At 40.4% G+C, this 21,269-nt stretch overlaps 4 protein-coding genes and 1 long non-coding RNA gene across 8 annotated transcripts in view; 4 read left to right on the forward strand and 1 right to left on the reverse strand.

The window, feature by feature from the left end:
• The first annotated feature begins 237 nt into the window (after nt 1–237).
• Nucleotides 238–4,444, forward strand: Lip4 (Lipase 4). 3 transcript variants are annotated; one of them, NM_001273427.1, is made up of 5 exons: nt 238–522; nt 2,228–2,415; nt 2,744–2,921; nt 2,980–3,341; nt 3,522–4,444. In NM_001273427.1, the coding sequence occupies exons 1-5, from the start codon at nt 456–458 to the stop codon at nt 4,071–4,073; spliced, it is 1,347 nt and encodes a 448-aa protein (NP_001260356.1). In that variant the 5' UTR covers nt 238–455; the 3' UTR covers nt 4,074–4,444. The 3 variants fall into 3 exon arrangements, with proteins under 3 accessions (NP_001260356.1, NP_001188785.1, NP_609418.1); NM_001201856.2 differs by lacking the exon at nt 238–522 and having other exon boundaries at nt 1,794–2,415; nt 2,980–3,335; nt 3,522–4,226; NM_135574.4 differs by lacking the exon at nt 238–522 and having other exon boundaries at nt 2,081–2,415; nt 3,522–4,226.
• A 42-nt stretch (nt 4,445–4,486) lies between these two features.
• Nucleotides 4,487–6,313, forward strand: CG18301 (uncharacterized protein). Its single transcript, NM_135575.2, has 4 exons — nt 4,487–4,655; nt 5,001–5,178; nt 5,235–5,596; nt 5,652–6,313. The coding sequence occupies exons 1-4, from the start codon at nt 4,518–4,520 to the stop codon at nt 6,240–6,242; spliced, it is 1,269 nt and encodes a 422-aa protein (NP_609419.1). The 5' UTR covers nt 4,487–4,517; the 3' UTR covers nt 6,243–6,313.
• A 674-nt stretch (nt 6,314–6,987) lies between these two features.
• CG18302 (uncharacterized protein) lies at nt 6,988–9,253 on the forward strand. Its single transcript, NM_135576.3, has 3 exons — nt 6,988–7,767; nt 7,827–8,369; nt 8,433–9,253. Exons 1-3 carry the CDS (start codon nt 7,639–7,641, stop codon nt 8,979–8,981), a joined length of 1,221 nt encoding a protein of 406 aa, NP_609420.1. The 5' UTR covers nt 6,988–7,638; the 3' UTR covers nt 8,982–9,253.
• A 6,272-nt stretch (nt 9,254–15,525) lies between these two features.
• Nucleotides 15,526–16,188, reverse strand: lncRNA:CR44618 (long non-coding RNA:CR44618). The gene has a single exon (NR_124178.1). It is a non-coding gene; the product is annotated as a long non-coding RNA:CR44618 (long non-coding RNA).
• A 1,360-nt stretch (nt 16,189–17,548) lies between these two features.
• Trim9 (Tripartite motif containing 9) overlaps nt 17,549–21,269 on the forward strand; it is an 83,172-nt gene continuing 79,451 nt past the window's right edge. For both annotated transcript variants that reach the window (NM_001201857.2, NM_164935.3), the window contains exon 1: nt 17,549–18,966. In NM_001201857.2, the coding sequence (NP_001188786.1) occupies nt 18,070–18,966 (897 nt within the window). In that variant the 5' untranslated portion in view covers nt 17,549–18,069. The remainder of the gene's footprint in view (nt 18,967–21,269) is intronic.

Raw genomic sequence — 21,269 nt, forward strand, 5'->3', positions numbered from 1 at the left:
ATCAAAGCAAAAAGGTAAGAATAGTTATGGTTACTTTTATGTAAATATTGAAAATATTTCAATATAAGTTTGTAATTATGAATCATTTAGTTTCGTTTTGTATTTCGTTATTTACCAAAATATACAAATAAATTAAGACAATTTTCTGCGAGTGCATGTAATACTGCCACTGTGTGCGAGTGCGTGTTTATTTGCTCGTTAAATGCAGAATGAGCTACACTTAGTAATTGAATAACACTCGGCTCTACTTAACTCAACTCCCACAAATGGTCAGCGAGATAAGCGGACAGCCTATATTCCATATTTTCGACCAATTCATCTCTATCACAGCATTTGTGTTTACCTCTAGCAAATACGAAATTTCCAAAATTAATTTCAATTCGTGTGTCCGATTTGGATTCGGTGGTTATCGTGCCCTTGCCACGCCCTCAGCAAAAGTGCGATAAAATTTATGAATGTGTATAAATAGCAAAAATAACACTCATATTCACCCGTCTGGCGTCGTTGATTGCACTTTGATCGGTAAATAATTAATAAGTAATCGTCTGTATTTTTTTTTTGCCAGCAGTTTGCGTATGAGCAACTTGTTGACCAAAAACTTTGGGTTCACTATGAGGAAGGTTATTATTGAACGACAAGTATGAAAAATTCAAAGCACAAAAGGTATAATATTTTCGAAAAAGTGTGCACTAATTTGAATAATTTAACTAGCTGCCGTGCTAATTTAAATATTTATAATTTAAAGAAGCTCATCGAAATTTTCAAAGTGTGGACTTTTATATTCAACTAACAAGATTCAACTATTTTAACCCACAAAAAATAAGATTTGATATTGATTGTTTATATTTACAATCTCATGAATAATGTGCAAGCTTTTTTAAGATATAAAAGTAGATTTTTTGGCTATTTGTTAAATTAATTTTGATTTATTTATTAAGGCAGCATGCTTATTTGAAGACAGTTCTGTTGCTTAAACTTATTTTGCAATTACGGCGAAAGACCTTCATTAGAAATCACTTAATCCGCTTGATTTTAAATCCATTACGAAGAAACAAATTCTGCAATAAATTTAATTTGATTTACGCAAAAGCACTTACGTTTTTAATTTAAGCTAAAGGAGACATAAACTAATTTGACGAGTGACCCATTAATAACATGCCCATTAAAACATTTATTTATTAGTTCTAGTTCAGGCTTGAAATCTTAATTTACAATAAAGATTTACTTGATGTACAGGTTAATTTAATAAACTAATATAATACTAATGAAATCAAAAAAAATTAAGAATGCTGGAGATCAAGGAAAGTGGTAATGAATTTTCCAACTCAAGTAAAGTATTCAAAGGTCTGCTAAGCTAGATGAATAGTTTAATTGGTGGTATTTATTTATAGTCTCGGGAATGGACTTTGCCTGATTAGTTCAAAATCCGTGCTAATCTTCACAGAATTTATGTTTTGAAGATTACAACTTGAGGTCAGAAAATGATACTACATAGTTTTAGTTGATTTGCATGCATCTGGAAAATGAGCCAGCAATGAATCACAGTTTTCACAACGCGTGGTTGTAATTAATAATATTTCACATTTTTTCTCTTTCCGGCTGAGCAGAGCAACAACCAGTTGTTATTATTTTTTTTTTTCATGCGGAGAGTTAAGTTGGGCGAATCAATTGGCCTGGCAACATGTTGAATTGTTTGTTTACCCGCCGAGCGAATGTTGCCAAGGTGGATCCCCTTGGGTTGTGTGGAATCAAAATCGAAATCAAAATCGGTATAACGACAAAACATCTTCTTCAGTTGCCGCTGGGGGCCGGCGGCTTTGACATCTCGTGCGTAAGTGATTCCAAAGTCAAGACCATTGCGAGCCGGACCCACGGCTTATCATCGATTGGCCAGTGACGAAGGCAGTCAGGTTATCGGTGGGTTGAATGTAGCTATAACACTGTGCCCCAGTGATTCAATTCCCTCGAAAGTATTGTACGAGAAGTGCTGATTATTTCGAAAATACATATGTCGTGTGGGCAAGTGTCGAATTTCTCGCGTTCACAGAAGGTTTCTTTGTTGCCGTCAATCGGGACTGCCATCAGTCAACAATTGTGCCTCGCACCGATCGCATCCGCCGAGCCATAGATCCCATATATCTATTGTATTATAATAGTAGTACGAGTGTAACCGCTGAGATTAGTCGTAAAATCGGTGAAATAATGTCGGTGAAATTGCTAATTGTAGCGCTTAGTTTGTGCCTCCTGCAGTCGGGCATCGTCGAGGGTATATCATTATCACTCGGAGATATAACCCTCTTTAATGTTAACTTCAAAACACCAACTTTTTTGGGAAGATCCGTGGCGGTGGATAGCAATGTGCGGTTGGAGAACGATGTGGATCCCAATATTCAGGAGGATTCACACTTGAATACCGTAAGTTAATACCCATAGTCGGAAAAAGTTAACGCCAATAAAAGATCTAGTAGTAATAGTACATATTTGCTGCTAAAATGTGTTAATGTATACGTTTAAAAGTTAGTCAGATGTTGTCATCGCTTTATTTTTACGATATTACGTTTGTATAGGAAGCTTTTTGATTTTCGTACCTCTCCCTAATAATTAAGAAAAGTAATTACATTATTGAAAATTGACATATCAATTTAATCGTTAAATTAACGATTACGCTGATAGAAACTTACACTTAGAAAATTTGTTGTTCTTAGTACAATTGTAATAACCTCGTCTCTTTTCCCTTCTGCAGTACAGTCTGATAAAAAAGTACGGCTACCCGGCGGAGAATCACACCTTGGAGACGGATGATGGATACATCCTCACCTTGCACAGGATCGCTAGACCGGGAGCAACGCCAGTGCTTCTGGTGCACGGACTACTGGATAGCTCAGCCACTTGGGTGATGATGGGACCGAACAAGGGACTTGGTAAGATCATAGGCTATCTCCAAATGTCCCATGCTGATTGCGTTGCTCTGTTCCAAAGGTTACCTGCTCTACGATCAGGGGTACGATGTCTGGATGGCCAATGTTCGTGGCAATACGTACTCGAGAAAGCATGTTAAGTATAGCACCCACCATGCCAAGTTCTGGGACTTTACATTCCACGAGATGGGAAAGCATGATATACCCGCCACAATGGACTACATCCTCAATTCCACGGGCGTAAGCCAATTGCACTACATTGGTCACTCCCAGGGAACCGTTGTGTTCTGGATCATGGCCAGCGAGAAGCCCGAGTATATGGACAAGATCATTCTGATGCAGGGATTGGCACCGGTGGCATTCCTCAAGCACTGCCGCAGTCCGGTGGTCAACTTCCTGGCCGAGTGGCATCTATCGGTGAGCGTAAGTTACCCCATCCTAATTATCCCATCCTTTCAAAGAGCGTTTTTGCAGTGGAATACATCCAAATTTAATGTAAATTTAATCATTGTTTATTATAAACACGATCCAGTGCAAAACATCTTTCTCCTTCTCTTCTCATTCAATTTGTTCATGTTAACTTATATTATTTTAATATTTTAGTTGGTCCTCAAGCTGATTGGCGTTCACGAGTTTTTGCCTAAGAATGAGTTCATCAGCATGTTCAACCGGATCATCTGCGACGAGACCACTATTACGAAAGAGATTTGTTCAAACGTCATCTTCCTGACCACCGGATTCGACAAGCTCCAGCTGAACGAGACTATGCTGCCGGTAATCGTGGGTCATTCTCCGGCCGGAGCCTCCACCAAGCAGATGCAGCATTTTGGACAGCTCAACAGATCTGGCGGTTTCCGGCAGTATGATCACGGATGGCTCAGAAACCACTGGATCTACGGAACCATTGACCCGCCATCCTACCACCTGGAGAATGTTCGGGCCAAGGTGGCACTATATTATGGCCAAAACGATTGGCTGGCTCCGCCGGAGGATGTGGAAATGCTGAACCGCAAGCTGCCCAATGTCGTGGAGAAATATCTGGTGGACGACAAGGAGTTCAACCACTTGGATTTCATTTGGGGCATCGATGCCCGGGAACTTTTGTGGGATCGAATGCTGGAAATAATGCGAAATCATGAGAATTCAATTATCTAAAGGGGAATAGAACTATGGTTATAATTTAGTTATTCACAGTATATTATTATTAGTTAGGTATTTATTGTTTAGTAGAAACTAAGACGATTTACAACAATTTTACAACGATAAAAGCCAATAAAAACAACTTACAATTAATACATTTTTAATATTAATTCCCATCTTTTCTATTCCTATTTTTTGATATGAAAATTAGTATATATCTTTTAATTCGATTTTGCTAAGCAACAAACTTTTTGCTTAAGTTACATGAATGATATTTATTTCCGAAAGTATTTAAGTTGAGACCCAAGCGGTAAATGTAAATTTTATTCATAGGTTAAAGTGTTGCACTTTTATTGCCTACGTACAATCTTTTTTAGTATCCCAAAATTTTACTTGCTTCAGTTTCCACTTGGAACTTGTATACATCGGATTAGTAAAGTTTGTCTCTAATAAAGTCAGATGTCTCTATCATCGTCTTCGAAATTTCTTATATGGACCTTCTTTTTGGGCCTATTCCAGCTGGAAGCCAATGCATTTTTCAATCCTTTTCAACTGGCTATACCTTCATCAGTTTTAGAAGATGCACACTTGAATACGGTAAGTTCAAAAATCATTCGGGTTCCAACGATTAGTAACATTTGGAATAAAGCATAGGAAGTTTATCCAGATCTAAAAATCTAGATTAATATAGTGCATTATATTTCGACTTATAAAACATCTGTAGATATAGACACAATTTGTGTGAGTGTAAGTACATATATAGCTTTCTAGGTTATAGCTCTTACTATAAAGGTCGGATTACTCGCTGATTGGTCATAGTTTTATAATCTCATGTATTCTAAATACTACGTACACTCAATACTACGTACACTCAAAGTATTTAAGGGCAAATCTCTAGCGAATAGTTATATTAAGCCGTGTTTGTTTCTCCTGTTTTTGCAGATACAATTGATTTCCAAATATGGATACCCGGCGGAGAATTACACAGTGCAGAGTGACGATGGCTACTTATTGGGACTCTTCAGGATCGCACGTCCTGGAGCCCTGCCTGTGCTGCTGGTCCACGGACTAATGGACAGTTCCGATACCTGGGTGATGATGGGTCCTTCCAGTTCCTTAGGTACAATCGAATTTCATTCGTTTTTTAAGTGCACTCAGAATGATTTTCTTCCAAAGGATACATGTTGTACGAGCAGGGCTACGACGTCTGGATGGCCAATGTGCGGGGTAATACCTATACGAAACGCCATGTTCGTTACTCCGCCGAAGACTCCGATTTCTGGAACTTTTCGTTCCATGAGATGGGCATTTTCGATCTGCCTGCCATCATTGATTACATACTGATGCAATCTGGATTCGGTCAGTTGCACTACATTGGTCACTCCCAGGGATCAACTATCTTCTGGATTTTGGCCAGCGAAAGACCAGAGTACATGGAAAAGATCGTTATGATGCAGGCATTGGCTCCAGTGGCCTTCCTGTCCCATTGCCGTAGTCCCATTGTGAATTTGTTGGCCTCTCAGGATACTGCAGTTGCCGTACGTTTAAGATTTGTTTACACTTTTATACATTTTAACTAATATCTGGTTTTAGTCCTTCCTAAGCGCGGCTGGCTACAATGAGTTCCTGCCCAGCAACAGTGTGATTGATCAGTTCAAGCGTTATGCCTGCCGGGATATCATTTCCAGCAGTGTCTGTCAGAGTCTCTTCTTTATTCTTTTCGGTTTCAATGGCCAGCAAGTGAACCAAACGATGTTGCCGATCGTAGTGGGTCACACTCCGGCCGGTGCATCCATCAGGCAGATGCACCACTACGGCCAGCTGAGGAACTCTGGGAAATTCCAGCAGTTTGACTACGGACTGTTGAACTTCCTGCATTATGGCAGCCTGTCCCCACCGCCTTATGAACTGGAGAAAGTCAAGGCCAAGGTGGCAATCTATTATGCCAAAAACGATTGGATAGCTCCGCCGGAAGATGTGGACATGCTTTTCAACAGGTTGCCCAATGTGGTGGAAAAGTATCTCGTTCCGAATGAAAACTTTAACCACTTCGATCTGGTCTGGGGCAGAGATGCAAAGAGAATTCTGTGGAATCGAATGCTTGGAGTTATGCAATCAGTTGTTCCATACTCCTCCTACAATGATGGCGATAGTATCACAACTGTATTTGTAAATCGATTCTAATCAATGTTTTCAAATGTAAATGAAAGGAATTTTACAAAAACTATCAAATAAAAGCATTCGTCTTTGTATCTAAACAGTATTTACTCATTTTATTTATAAAGAATGTTTATCAGCAGTTGCAGAAGACAACAAGTTATACCGATATGATTATAACAAATATATTCAATAAACGTATTTGCATAAAATTTATTATATATTCAATAATTTTTTTTATTCACAATTTCTTTACCCGGTTGAATAATAAAAATAGTTATCGGCTATAAAGTCACTTCCATTGGATTTAATTTAATAGCCTCACATTTATTTATTTGAACTGCCTTAATCGCATAATTTAGGAGCGTGTTAGCTAAATAATTATTTTCGCTTGGAAACCGGTTTCGTTCAAACTTTATTAGCTTCAAATTCTATGACTGTTAACAATTATATGTGATTTATCAGTTTACCAATGCGCTCTATTCAGCTTTCACATCAATTTTACACGACCTTATCCAACTGTCAAGCTGTTGTTATATCCACTTCCATTTCCACACACACACACACACACACACACACCGTGCTGGGAAAACTCGTTTAATATATTCGAAACAATGAGAGATTGCTATTTTATGCATATTGATTGCCCTGATTCACGTGAGATCTAATCGGGTCAAGGAGGGGGCGACTAACTAGCATCGCCAACTTAAATTAGCCGCTTCGATCAAAAATGGCACACGACTAAATTCCATTGCTCAGTGGCAATTGATCGCGCAACGGGAGTGGTTCTAATTCTAAAAGCTAAACGACTGCCAATTAATTGCAGGAAGTTAATCAAGGCAGGATAGAAATAATTGGAAAAAATACAGAATTATATATCAAATGGACTTTTTAAGGATATAAATCGATATGTTTAGGATAGAAACGGAACTATGGAAAAATAAAACAATTAATTCCAAAGTACATAATTTTTATACAGAATAATTGATAACATCTATGATAAAATTTAATTATAAATAAATGTGTACGTTTCTTTAAAATGCTAATAAACAAAAAAGACTGCCAACTTAAAACTCGCTTGTGCATCAAATAAATTAGAATAAAGGTACCTGTGATAATAAAAGATATATAATAAACTGCAATAAAATGTAATACAGAAGAAAGAAATTTTAAGTTACTGTGCAATACAACTTAACTAAATCTGAGAAACTAAACTAAAATGCCTGAAAAATGGAAGCATCAAAAAAACCTTTCTCACGTCGATTAAATGCAACTTAAAACAATTTTCCAAATGCACTATTAACACAATCAGATCCGAGCGCAAAGTAATTGATTGGCCAATTTTGTTGGCTTAAATTAATTCCCGCATTTCAAAGTGCATGTGGCAAATTGCTGAGATCGAAGTTAAGTTTTAGGAGGCAAAATGCTTAAAAGCTGTCATTTAAACTACTGCTATGGCATTTTGATTAGCCTTTTCATTTTCTGTGATACCGCTTCCGGCGATTTGATTAAGGTCGACAAAACTATATTGGAGGATGCCAATCTGATCACGGTAATGGCACACAATAATTATATATAATTCAAAATATATATTTGAGAATACTCACCCAGCCGGATTTGATCAAGAAGTATGGTTATCCTGCTGAAACGCATAAGATCCAGGCCAAGGATGGCTTCGTCCTTACGGCTCATCGGATTCCCAAGCCCGGAGGACAACCCGTGTTATTGGTACATGGCCTGCTGGACAGCTCGGTGGCATATGTGATACTGGGTCCCGAAAGATCCTTGGGCTTCCTGCTTAGCGATATGGGATACGATGTTTGGTTGCTAAACACGCGGGGAAATAGGTATTCCCGGAAGCACAAGCGATATCATCGATACCAGCCGCAGTTCTGGGACTTCTCCTTCCATGAGCTCGGAGTGTACGATCTTCCGGCGGCCATTGATTACGTTCTTGCAAGGAGCAAGGACTTCGAACAGATCCACTATGTGGGCCACTCACAGGGAACTACATCCTTCTTTGTGATGGGCAGTGAGAGATCGGCCTATATGAAAAAGATCAAACTTATGCAGGCTCTGGCTCCGGTTGTCTTTTGGGACTACATCGATTCACCGATTATACTCACTTTTGTGAAGTATTTGAGACCATTAGTGGTGAGTAAATATTAATAAATATTATCAATCAATATCAATCAACTAACACTATTTGATTTTCAGTTTATTGCCAGATCGTTTGGAATATACGAATTTCCGCCGGAGAACGAAGTGTGGCGAAGCCTGATACATAAGATCTGCAGCTTCGTCTTCCAGAATACCTGCACCTATTTCCTGATGGAAGCCATGGGCGTGGACTACGCACAATTCAACTCCAGCCTTCTTCCGCTCTTCACGGGACATGCATCCTCCGGATCATCGGTTAAGTCTCTGGAGCACTATGGCCAGCAGATCCACAGCGGTGGGTTTTTCAAGTACAATTACTACAGCACCTGGGAGAATCGAAGAAACCACGGCGTCGACACTCCGCCACAGTACAAACTCACTAATGTCGACTGCAAAGTGGCATTGTACTACAGTAGAAACGATCGTCTAACATCCGACAAGGATGTGGTTCGATTACGTGATATCCTGCCAAATGTAGTGCTCGATTACATGTTTCCCGATCCTTTGTACAACCACATCAACTTCATTTGGGGAAATGATGTGAAAACCGTTCTCAACGATCGCATGATAGAACTAATGCGAAAAGTTGACAATGGCGAAGTGTAGGAGTACTATATTTAATATTAAATCAATCCAAAAATTAAGGCCATCCTTTTCTGTGTTATCTAAATGTTTAAATTAATTGGTTTTTAAGAGTACCTCAGAATGTTTTAGTTAACTAATTGCACTCCTTTTATAGCTAGTAATGCTTTTTATGTATACTGCCTACTTAAATCTTAAAAATATGGATTTTAAATGCTCAATGTAGCAAATTGTATATATATATATATATCCACGTACTATATGATAGGCAATAAATAAGTGGCTTAATCACCAATAATTATCATTATGGTTTGCATTATTTAATTAAAATCAAATCAATTTGAGTTGTTACATTGAATTGCTAGCTTTGTTGCGTAGAAACTCTAGCATCTTTAAGAAGCTTTAAACACCACAGTTATTAAGGCCAAAATTACTTGGGCATAACTTCCAAGTTGGCTTAAACGTCGACCAAGTGATTCCTTAAAATAATTATTGTGGGCCCAATTAAAGTGCAGAACGTCACTTGAATGCATAAATATTCCGAATGCAAAAGCTGTTGTAAATACATTTGAAATTTTGTTGCTTTCTTTGCGCACTGACTCACTCAACAGCAGACTTATTGTAAATTACCATGAAACGCACTGAAACATGAAATCAGATTAAATATTTAAATCGGACAAGAGGCTTGTGGCGTGCCAAAAAAAAAAAAAACAAAAAAAACAAAAAAACAGTAGCTGCCAGCATATGCTGATAATATATTTCTATAGAGCTGCTGCAAATTTATTGCAAGTACATTTTATTTAAAACTCCATTGCATCTGACACTTCGAAGTGGGGGAAGTCCCCTCCAGGACTCCGTGCAGTTTGCCAAAAAACCCGAAATTGCCACTGACACCGTGCATGTGTGTATGTGTGTGTGTGTGTGTGCATATATGTGAGTCCTTTTTTGGGGTGTGCCTGCAAACCACAAGAAAATAAAAGTGTCACTCCATAGATGCAAACTTAATTGTTTGCTGTCTGAGTCCGAAACCAGTAGAACAAACAAAAGCATTCGATATGCCGACCCACAGGACGGACAGCCACTAGTTTCAATTTCTAAAATAAAGGCCGAATAAAATGCTCACAGAAGTAGTATGTGTAGAATTTCGGGCTGATTGCACAGCAATGAGGTTTATGCTAGAAATCATTTTAAAGCGAAAATCAAACCAAATCAAATCTGAGTTGGCTGTGTGAACTCAATGGATCTTTACCCTGGAATCAAATTGATCAGTACCTATAAAATATTATGAACAGTAATTGTAGGAGAGTTGATTTGTATAGAGTTTTGCTCAAGAATCTAGAATTTCGGTCTGTTTTCTAAGCATCATTACTCGTCTAGAGTCCCATTATTATCTTAACCCCCCAATCTAAAGTTTAATTTCAAAAATTCCCGCTATAGAAGACCCAACCAGTGAGCTTACGAACAGCTTGAGTTTCTGATAGTCAGCGTAGTGAGGAACGAAAATCCTTTTACACAACTTTGTAAGCTGCAACGTGTCGGCTACTTGATGTGATGCGCCGCTTCCCTTGCCCGTTCGTTGCATTGTTCTTCGTGCCCGGCTGCTTGGCATGTCCCGTCTCCATGGGCATGTCCGTCTGCGGACTCCGCCCGTGTGTCGCCACCAACTGCTGGACATGACCGGAGATGTCACAGACCCGGGGTGTTGTTTTTACGCCCGCAGACAACGGGCGAGGCAAGGACATACTCATTCCCACTACCACTCTCAATCCCGATCCCCTGGAATCATTCAGACGCCTGGCGCCCGGAGTATCAATCATGTCACTTGACCGAGCGGAAATCGAGTTCTCACAGAAATGCAAATGGGACTTGGCCTCATAAAGTTTCAAAAACAGAGCAAGATATTGGGAAAGGGGTGCGGTGCCACTGAAAACAACGCTCGGCAGCAAATTAAATTGTCAATTTGGTTTTTGGTGAAACTCGTTAAAATTGTGTGGCAACCATTGTTTAATGCATCCACATGTTTGTCCATGGTGCCCGATTAGAAGTGCCCAAAGACAGCAGGTCCTTTGTCCAGCACCTGTCGGCGTGGCACAGTTTGCCGGCAGAAACAAAAGCCGAGGCCAGAAAACCAATCGAAGTCATTTGAAGATTTGCGCACCGATTTGCATTTGAATGGGCTACAAAGGGGTAAACTTTGAGTGTTTGGCTTTCTTTTCCATTTCTGGCCAGGCTTAGGTCAAGCACCAGCTGTTGTGGCTGGAGAGGGGGGCGTGGCACCGCCCAACTCATTGTTTTGCCATTGTTTTTCGGGCGGGAGGAAACTACCAACGACTAGAACTAGCCGAGAAATAGCCCCAAATTCTTTGGCTTGTCAGCTGCAACAACGGCAAAGGCCACAAGTGTTGTCTACTTTTGGGGGTATGAGTTTTGAAATTCAGGAAACTTTTCAAGCTCAGTAGGATTAAGTAACCACCAACTACTTCAATTACCATTAACTTTGCCCAATGACTTTGTACACAAATTTAATATGCAACTACTTATTTGCCTATTTAATTGCTGTATTGCTTGTAGCTCATTCTAAACTATCTTAGTTTTTATAGTATTTTATGCACAAACTTAAAATTTTATAAATAAATCATTTTGAAAATTGTATTTGTTATTTATTTATTATTAATTTATCTGTCAACTATTGGCAAACATATTAAACGATTCAGACTATTGAATAATATTAAATAATTCATCAGTTTAATACTGAATTAAAATTCATATGCAAGTGTGCATAGTTATAGAACTTCACTACTTTATTTTATATCCCCTTTTTTTATGCTGAACACGTAAAAATATGCTTTTAAATCAATATCTGTTCCGCAATAGCCAGCTGTCATATGTGTAAATTGAATCTTAGCATGGTGCACCATTTTTATCCGCATCTGTGCCCGATTCCCTTGCATTTTTTAAGCCAATAAGGAAAGTGGCAGCGAGTTCGGGAATCGAAATAAGGAAACCGTAAACTGTGGCCCATCCATTTCCCTGCTCAGCAAGTTGTGTAGCTGGCTAATTGAAAATAATTTTTACTAACGATGCCCGGTGAAAAGAAAACCAACAAAGAGGTGACTTACGCTGCAGCTAGCTCCTCCTGAAAACTTAATGAAAAATCAAACCAGCACGTGGGAGTCGCTCGCAGTGGAAAATGGGGATCTGTCAGAAGCCAAGAGTTGCAAGTGCGGGTCGAAGCCACAGAGGTTTTTCCCCTTCAACCCTACCCCCCCCCCCCCCCCCCCCACGGCGTAGCCATCGAAGTGGGGAACGCATGTCAGGTGAGCAGTCGAGCAGCCAAGCGGAAGTGCTTAACACCAACACCAGTGCACAAGCACGTGCACTATGTGGCCATTTTAAGCTCACCTAAACACACTCACACACACACACACACTCATGCTGGAAGGAAAATGAAAAACAGAGTTCAAGTCGAAGAAGAAAGAGGAGCATTCTTAGGTTTAGTTTTCCTTGGCAAACTAGCTGCAAACTAAAGTAAACTGAAAATAATTTTTGTAAATACACATCTAGCCATGAAAGGTACTTATGCTGCAGTATAAATTCCCATCCACATGGCCAACTGCCGTTGAAGTGCCTGAAAGCCAAGTTAATACTTGGAAATAATTTATCGAGTGCATTTATAATTGATGTTATGTGGTTCTTACCTGGAGCAGCACAATTCATCCAATGTTCAGCTGCTCAATTCGGTGGGTAAATGTACTTTCAATTACTGTTGCAAATAAAAGTGAATTTATATCCATTCCATTGAGTTCTATGGCAATTTTTAGATAAGAACTATCTTTAAAAAAAGTTTAAGAGGTGTGTAATTGAATATGGGTTTTCTATGAAGTTCCCCCAAACAACGCAAAGCAATTACCAACTAAAATTAATAGAAATTTCGCCAGCGAAAACTGCATGCCCAAAAAAGTATCTGATTTCATAATCAAATGCGCAATTTGATTTCCACCCACCAAAAAGCCACCCGTCTGGTAGCAATAACTTTTTTTTTTTTTGTAGAATGCTATACGTGGTATTCCCATATCGTCGACACTCGTCTCATGTTTTCCTGGCCAAACACAACTTTGTTGGCCATCATTTTTTTTTTTTGGACAACAAAGGATGGAACGCAGGGTGAGCTTTACATGCTGCAGTACATCAAAATGTCTAAAATTTCATAATTGCAATGAAGTTTCCACCATGGACGCCCAGATGGAAGATTCCCTGTTTGAACTTCCCCGCAATAGAATACTCAAAGCGTATTTAATTATACGTGCTCTGTTTTTGTTTATTTTGAGGTTTGGGGTAAAACTTTGAGCAGCTGTTTTTGGTCTGTACTGTGCGGTTGGGTTCCTTTTTTTCAGGCACGCAGATACAAAGGATAAGCTTTTGGATTTCCGTAAGAAATTGCATTTTAATTAATTTAATTGCAAATGTTGGAGCTGTCCAACTTTTGTAGTGCAAAACAGCAACGTTAATGCCTTGTAAATATGTTAAAATTCAAAATTGCTTAACACAACCTTAGAGATAATTGAAAATCTCTGTGTTATAAATTTTAGCACTCAAAAAACCGCGAAACATATATTGACGTAATTTAGAAAACATCTCTGCCACCCAAAAGTGAACAGCAAACGATTTGTCAAGGACCATAACTTTCGATTTATCTTCGCTTTAACTCGTTAGCAAATGTGTCTGAGCACACGGACTGACTCCCCCAAACCAACCAGAAATCCTTTGAAAACCCAATTTAAGGCTGGTGTCAGTTGCTGAACCTCAGGCGGTGGAAACATAAAAATTGCCCCGAAAATGACAAAGAAAAAAATCAAAAAAACTAATTAAAAATTTGCTGCAATTCGAGATAGTCCGGGGAACGGCCAAAAAGCCCCTTGCCTCGCCGGGACAAACAAAAAAGCAATTACAATGCCTCAAACTGTTGCAACTTCCTGCAATGACAACAGAGGCGCTAAGCATGGTACACAATATTAGCAGTCTGACCACCACCCAGCAAACCCAGCTCCACATCCCCCCCCTTAAAATTCCCCTGTTGAACATTTTGGCCAAAAACGAAAAACGAATAAAAACCCACAGAATGGCTCCCCAGCAGCAGCAGTGGGAGGAGGAGAACTCATCCTGCCCGCGTGGATGTAGTCCGAACGGGCTAACAGGCAGTCAGGATATCCTACTGGTAACCAGTTACCAGTTACCACGATGCTCCGCTCTTGGTAGCAGTTTCAGTTGCGTCCGCCTGTGTTAAATACGCGAATGTCCTTCCTAATCTCATTTGGTGATGTTATCCTGAACGAGCGAGCACAGCAAGGACTCCACGGAGCAACAACTGTTCGCCAGGCTGCCAGCGTCCGCTCTTCACTTCATCCTCGGGCTCTTTTTTCTCCACGGCTTTGGCAACTCCATTCTGTAGTTTTTGGTTAAACTTTTTACATATTGTCCGCCAAAGTAGCATAAAAGAATTCCGCTGTGATACCCTGTAAATATTTGTACAGTTGTCATTAAAAGCTTGTTTTAGCTTGATTTGTTTTAAACTTGATTTGGCCGAGAGCATCTAACTAATTTAATTGAACATAATGTTTTCCTTTTGCTGAAATATTTTGTATTTGGAACACAGGACCTCTTAAAGCAGATAGGGTATGCAAATCGTCCTTGATGATTTCCATTCGGTTATGGTTATTATGGCCAAAGTATTTTTTGGCGTCTACGTGTGTGTGTGTGTGTTTGTTAACCCGACAATGACGACGGATAGCGAATCCTGCCCGCTCCTGTGACCGCTGCCTCCTTTTGGAGCTCGACGAAACGCACGAAAGAGTCAAAATGGGGAGTCGATGGGTATAGAACCGCGTTTATAAGGGGGAAAAAAGAGGGAGTTTTTGGAGTTGGAAGCTTCAGAGACACGCACACCAAAAGCCAGGCTAAAACGCCGCCAGTCAAAAAATTTGCTGCTCTTCCTCGCGGTCCTTTTTTTTCGCCGCCCAGCTTTTCCCGGGAAAAAGCAGCAGGGAAAAGTGCAAAAAAATGTTTCGCACCCGCGGTGGCCAAAGTATTTCTGCTATTTCGGAATGGCGCCCGAAGAGGGACCGAGTGGCGTGGCGAGGACACACTGTTATTATTGCGTTTTTATGCATGCTCGCATATGGCGAATGTCCTTGGCCATGGTTACACCACATGATATACGGCATTAAAGTGGACCAAAAAAGGCGTGAGGATGAGGCCAGGGATTTGGGGTGCGAAAGTGGTTTTCACTGCGATATGTTTGGTTCCGGCAGTCTTAGTGGCCAGCTAGCGTGCTAAAAGTTTTTAAATATTTTAAGCTGCAGTGAATTATAGGCATCCATGGGATTCTCTCGCCCAAAAGTATCTGTGAAGTTAATTTTACAAATGAACTTACGTTGAATATTGGTTATGTTATTGTGGTATTTTGCTTAATCAAATTCAAATTCTCTACTATAACTACTAATAAGTTTAAACAATAAATAGACTAGCATCTTAGATACACGGTAATACATATCAAGATTTAAGTTTGGTTATCTGAGATACATTTCAATATCTGACATTGAAAATTGTATTTAGTACCATTTTGTTGAACATTACGAGTCTTTTTTAAATGATGCAATAATTAAGCATGTCATCAATCCCAGTTAAGGCTATCGTTTTTTGTGTATCATATTCTTTGGCGCCATCTCCCTTCCAAAGTTCACACATAGGTCAGGAGAGTATAAAAATCAATACCACGGCAATTAGGCGCCCAGCTCGTCCCCTTTCTTCGTCACTGGCTGTCCGATTTTGTGATTTATTAGTCAGTTAGAAAAAGAATACAAGGCGGAAATTAAGGACTCGGCTGGGAAAAAGTAAAGCAAACAACAATAAATTGAGTCAAATTAAGCATACGAATGCGTTCCCTGTCAATATTTGCATAGTCGAGTGAGACGTTCGTCTGGTGGCTTCGGTGCGGCATTCAGGTGGGGAGCCACTTAACACCTCCCGATTCCAAATCCAGATCAAATACTCCAGCAGGAACGTGGCTTATTAAGTCGAACGGATTACGCACTGCTCTGGGTGGGGATATGCTTGAATTGGGAAAGGGGGGAGTCAGGCACTTTCCACGCCGCACGATTTTCTTGCTACGTTCTCCATCATTTTCCTTAACCGTGCTGTATAGCGTGCACTCAAAAAAATATCTGTAAAATATCAGAATACTTTAAACAATTTTTGTGTTAGCACCATTTGAAAAACCCTTTGTTAAATTTAAAATGAATCAAATATAGTATATGAAATAGTATTATTACTTTCCTAAGGTATACATACTGAAGAAAGCTATTTATTTATTTAACACCATCATGCTAACGATTTTCTCTCTGTGTAGATAAACATCTAGAGCAGGTCACCTATTTGTATTTAGCTTTCCGATATCGAATGTCAGTTACCGTGGGGAATTCTTCACCATCCTCAATCGCTAGCTCTCGATTTCCCGCTCGGTTGGCCGCTCCGGTGTCAAAACAAACTGGAAAACGGTCTGAAACAGAGTCCGATTTTAAATCAGTCAAACAAACAGCGTGGTCCAATAATATTTGTAGATCGTAGAATCGACGTAGCTGACACCTCCATTGGGGAATGAGCGATGTAGTACATACCTTCATATAAGCACTTGGTACTAGGAATGTCGCCATGTGCACGAGTGGGTCGGTGGCCGGTCGGGGCTTATCAGTGGTGCAGTGGTATAGTGGTGCACTGGTGGCACCGACATTACCTGCTCACTTACCTGAGCCACTTACAGTGGTGGTACTCCAATTAATAGCTCTTCAAGTCCAAGTCAAAGTTGACAAATAGTTTGGTCAGTCGTGAGGTTCCTTGCCAAACTTTTGCTGCTGCTTGGAACTTTGTTATTAAAAGTTGGTACAATTATTATATAACTACAATATTATAAAAATATCACAAACTTTATTTATTCTTAAAAAGAATAATTGTTAGTTGCTATTACTTCTGCAGCTGGTGTAAAACAAACGTATTGTACTGATAAAGGTTTATCATATTATATAGCTTTAGTTCAATCTCACGATAAGGCAATTCGTGCATTACGATAGAAAATGCGATAGTGAAATTGAACGCATATTTGTTTTTAATGCTTTGTTGAAATATTTTTATTTATTATTATATTATTTTTAATATCCTTATATCAAATTCTTAATTTCCAGTGCTTACTCAGAAAATTATTCTTAAGCAGTCGCTCTCAAACTGTAGTCAAACTGTCAAGTTAGAATGTTCGAATCGAGCCAGCTCATGTTCGAATCGAACTTCAGTCAACAAATAACAACTAACTCACATGACAAATAAAAAACAATAAAAAAAACAAAAAAAAAAATAATAATAATTTTATTTTACGTTTATACGTTTTACAATAATTATTTTTGCGTATGTTTCAGCGGTTATTAGACAATAGTTTAATTTCATTCGAACTTGAAGAAGTTCGGTATGAAGAAGTTGGTTCGCTCAGTCGAACGCATTCGAGTTCGAATTGAAACCTCGACTGCGGAAGCAAGTTATTCCACTGCCAGTCGTTCAAAAATCTCAAGCGGATCGGTCGTGTTGCGGATGCCCAAAATCGAAATTGGTCGCGTTCAAAAGTTAGGCGCGTAATCAAAGTGGCAAGAAAGTTGAATAGAAAGAAAACAAACTGCAAAATATATATATAAAAAAAAACAAAGGACATTTTTAACAAAATTTGTGAAAAGTGAATTTTCCAAGGACTTGAAATTGAATTCAAAGTGAAGATTGGTAAAAAGTGTGGTACTGTTGAGATACCAAAAACTACGAACTAAACAAAAATTGCGCAAGTTTCAAATGTGGAAAACAATTTATGATTTGGTTTTAACGCACAAGTTGTAAACAAGAAACAGGATTTTAAACGCGATTTTATTAAAGTGTAAAGTGAATAATTCGAGGATTACCAAAGACATGTTGTCCCAAAGAGTGCAACCCAACTAAAGCGAGGATAAAACCGATTTAAACAGGACCTCTGACCTCGCCAACTCAATCCGAATCGCATTGCTCTTGCGGATTATAACCACCAGACATGGAGGACGAACTGCGCTGTCCCACGTGCAAGCAGCTGTACGCCAATCCGGTGCTGCTGCCATGTTTCCACGCCCTCTGCCTGGGCTGTGCCCTGGACATCCAGACGCCGTACAGTCCGGGATCGGCTCTACCGGGCGCTGTCAACGGAGCGGGTGCAGCTTCGGCAGCGGGACACAATGGGTTGCATGGCAATGGAGGCGGTGCCGGCGGCGGAGCAGCTGCTCCAGTCACAAATCCCAATGGACCCGGCACACGGCACAGCTCGCACAGCTCCGCTGCCAGCACGGCCAGCTCGAATACCGGAAGCGAGAGCGTCACCTCCGACCAGGATCAGTCGGACAAGGTGAGCATCTTCAGCGAGGCGGACTCGGGCGTGGTCTGCTGCTCGAACACATCGCGTCCGGTGTCCTATGCCGGCACAGGACTGCTGCCAGGAGTGGGCAATGTGGTGGCACCGCCTGGAGCCGCCTACTGTCTCACCTGTCCGCTCTGCCGCAAGCTCGTCTTCTTCGACGACGGAGGCGTTAGGAATCTGCCCACCTACCGCGCCATGGAGGCCATTGTGGATCGCTTTTGCGCCCGCGAGGCCCTCCGCTGCCAGATGTGCGAGACCGATCCCAAGGTCGCTTCCCTGATCTGCGAGCAGTGCGAGATTCGCTACTGCGACGCCTGCCGCGAGTTGACCCACCCCGCCCGCGGACCGCTGGCCAAGCACACGCTGGTCAAGCCGCGCGGCGCCGCCCAGCAGAGGGAGTCCGTCTGCGGGGAGCACGAGGAGACCCTCTCCCAGTACTGCCTCAGCTGCAAGGCTCCCGCCTGCGGACTTTGCATCGGAGAATTGCGCCACCAGGCACACGACGTCCAGTCCATCAACGTCACCTGCAAGGCTCAAAAGGTGAGTTGTGTGATGGGATTTCGATAGTTAAATAGTTGACTTTAATGATTGCGAGTTGCATATGCCATATCAAAACGAGAAACTGCTTGAATCTATACTACAAGTACAAGTATTTATTAAATTAATTTGTTAAATGCACAATATGCTCGAATCCTTCAGTCAATATTGCAGACCATTCTACTAACAGCCAGACAAATACAAATATTTGTTTAATTTATTGGTAAACAAAGTGCTTTTATTTGAAAGACAGAAGAGGGAAGATGTGCTAATTAAAGAAATACCAAATAGGAATTGGTTATTTATGCAAACCAAGTTCAGATCCCAGCAGTTTGTGTAGAGCCAATAAAGGCCAATGATATGACCGTGATGTCCGGAAATTCATTGCCAGGAATCAAAAGAGTCCTTTTTGGGGGGGTCGAAGAAAAATACGGCATTGAGGCAAACTAATTAGGGGCGAAAGTAGGGACCTCATGAAATAAATATGTATTTGCTGGCGAAGGCATCGCATATCCTGGCCACATCCTGGCTTGCTTCCTCCTTTTTAGTTGATTGTATTCCATTTCTACTGTTGCCTTTCGTCTGGCTTTTTTGTGGAAAATTTATGGCTTGTCTTGTGGCCCCGAACATTTTTCATGCAACATTGTTTTGCTGCAAGTATTTGGGAATATTGGTGCTTAAAGCAGCTTGCAAATCAACGAAATTGTATTATGAATGTGGAACTGTAGAAAAGGATAACAACAAGGCTTGAAAAAATACTAAGAATTTTTGTACATTTCACAACTGCAGACAAACATTTTGAAAGGGGTATCTCTGAGTCTGTTAGCCAGTTGAAGTATTTCATTAAAGCAAATTCTTTACAACTTCTACCCACCTTCGTTAGCTTTTGTTTTGACGGAACCTTCCAAGTGCCACAATCTCGCAACTTTGGCACGCTAATTCAGCGATAAGTTTCGTTTTCCTACCTTTTGGAATTTCATTTCACAGAACTTCAGTGGCATTTTTTGTTTTGTTGTTGTTTTTTTTGGCCCTCTCACCTGTCGTTCGCCAGTTGAATTCATGAATTCGCCGTCTGTCGTCGAATCACTGGCAATTGTCAACGGCAGCAATTTTAATATGGCAAATGTTTCGAGTGCCTGCACATCCTGTCATCCAAGGACAACAAACCGACGCCAGCGGAAGAGGACGAACTGCGACAAGGACAGAGCCAAGTGCGAAAAGTGACAAATTGCAGTGGCAGCCAAAACAAAGGATGACAGTGAGGCAGGGAAATCAACTGTCTAGTCAGGTCAAGAAGGATATTATCCGAAGGATAACAAGGCAGAAGGAATAGAAAGCATTTTTTGTATCCCAAAAACAAATGCGCAAAAGTATTTCACAGTCTCTGGTCTCTGGTTTAACCTGTAATCTAACTAAGAATCTCAAGCAGGATTTCCAGCAGAAGTGGGCTATTAGATACATATAAATAGGTTAAAAAAACATTACTATTTCGATAGTACATTTGATAGACCCGCACTATAAACTGGAATATTCGAATAGATAAATTTTCCTGCATTTTCACCATATTTCATAATTGAAGAGTACGCGCAATGATAACAGTATCTGTGGCGCATTTCGCCCTATTTGTATATCTATTTGGGTTGAATGTTTCCACATCAAATTACGCATTCCGTGCTCTTATCACTTTTATCACAAAATCAGACTGATTTGCCAGCCAAATACCCGCATTTGTATTGTTCCCGTTCGCAACAAACCTTAATGGAGTTTTTTTTGTTGGAGTAGTCCTTCGTAGATTTCAGATTTGCCATTTCCTTTCGGTTTATCTGGCATCTGGTCGCACTCCAATATCCATCCTGATGCATCACTTCGTCCATCGGCGGCCTGCAACTGATTTTCAATTTCCATTGTTCGTGCATCTTCGCCTGCAGGCGCAAAGTCAAAATTTCGTTCGAACAATGCCAAATGCCAAAATGCATCCCCATGCACACGGGGGCAGCTGATCCCGGGCAGCTGCACGCCGCATAATGGCACAAGCCAGGTGAGGTTCCTACCTCCAAATTCCAGCTCAGCCCCGCATGAATGACACACGCACGCAATCCGGAGTGACGCTTCCGCCTTTCACCCAAAAAGAGTTGATAAGATAACCGAGTGGTAGTAGTCATCATGCAACCAGTCATAAGGTCACCTGGAAAAATACAACGCATGTTTCAAAAATGTATTTTTGAGATACAAAATTAAAAGAAACTAATACAGTAGCTAAAATACTTGAAATACATTTACACACAACTTATGCGGCACTTTCTTAA

The sequence above is a fragment of the Drosophila melanogaster genome, chromosome 2L (genome assembly GCF_000001215.4).
Source record: "Drosophila melanogaster chromosome 2L".
NCBI classification, from domain to species: domain Eukaryota; kingdom Metazoa; phylum Arthropoda; class Insecta; order Diptera; family Drosophilidae; genus Drosophila; species Drosophila melanogaster.

What these genes read in the sequence shown, in the direction of transcription:
- Lip4 (NM_001273427.1), top strand. Translation starts at nt 456, where the DNA reads ATGTGTATAAATAGCAAAAATAACACTCATATTCACCCGTCTGGCGTC. An exon ending in AGGATTCACACTTGAATACC is followed by an intron (nt 2,416 to 2,743) that starts GTAAGTTAATAC and finishes TCCCTTCTGCAG; the next exon opens with TACAGTCTGATAAAAAAGTA. An exon ending in GGGACCGAACAAGGGACTTG is followed by an intron (nt 2,922 to 2,979) that starts GTAAGATCATAG and finishes TCTGTTCCAAAG; the next exon opens with GTTACCTGCTCTACGATCAG.
- CG18301 (NM_135575.2), top strand. Translation starts at nt 4,518, where the DNA reads ATGTCTCTATCATCGTCTTCGAAATTTCTTATATGGACCTTCTTTTTG. An exon ending in AAGATGCACACTTGAATACG is followed by an intron (nt 4,656 to 5,000) that starts GTAAGTTCAAAA and finishes CTGTTTTTGCAG; the next exon opens with ATACAATTGATTTCCAAATA. An exon ending in GGGTCCTTCCAGTTCCTTAG is followed by an intron (nt 5,179 to 5,234) that starts GTACAATCGAAT and finishes TTTCTTCCAAAG; the next exon opens with GATACATGTTGTACGAGCAG.
- CG18302 (NM_135576.3), top strand. Translation starts at nt 7,639, where the DNA reads ATGCTTAAAAGCTGTCATTTAAACTACTGCTATGGCATTTTGATTAGC. An exon ending in AGGATGCCAATCTGATCACG is followed by an intron (nt 7,768 to 7,826) that starts GTAATGGCACAC and finishes ATACTCACCCAG; the next exon opens with CCGGATTTGATCAAGAAGTA. An exon ending in AGTATTTGAGACCATTAGTG is followed by an intron (nt 8,370 to 8,432) that starts GTGAGTAAATAT and finishes TTTGATTTTCAG; the next exon opens with TTTATTGCCAGATCGTTTGG.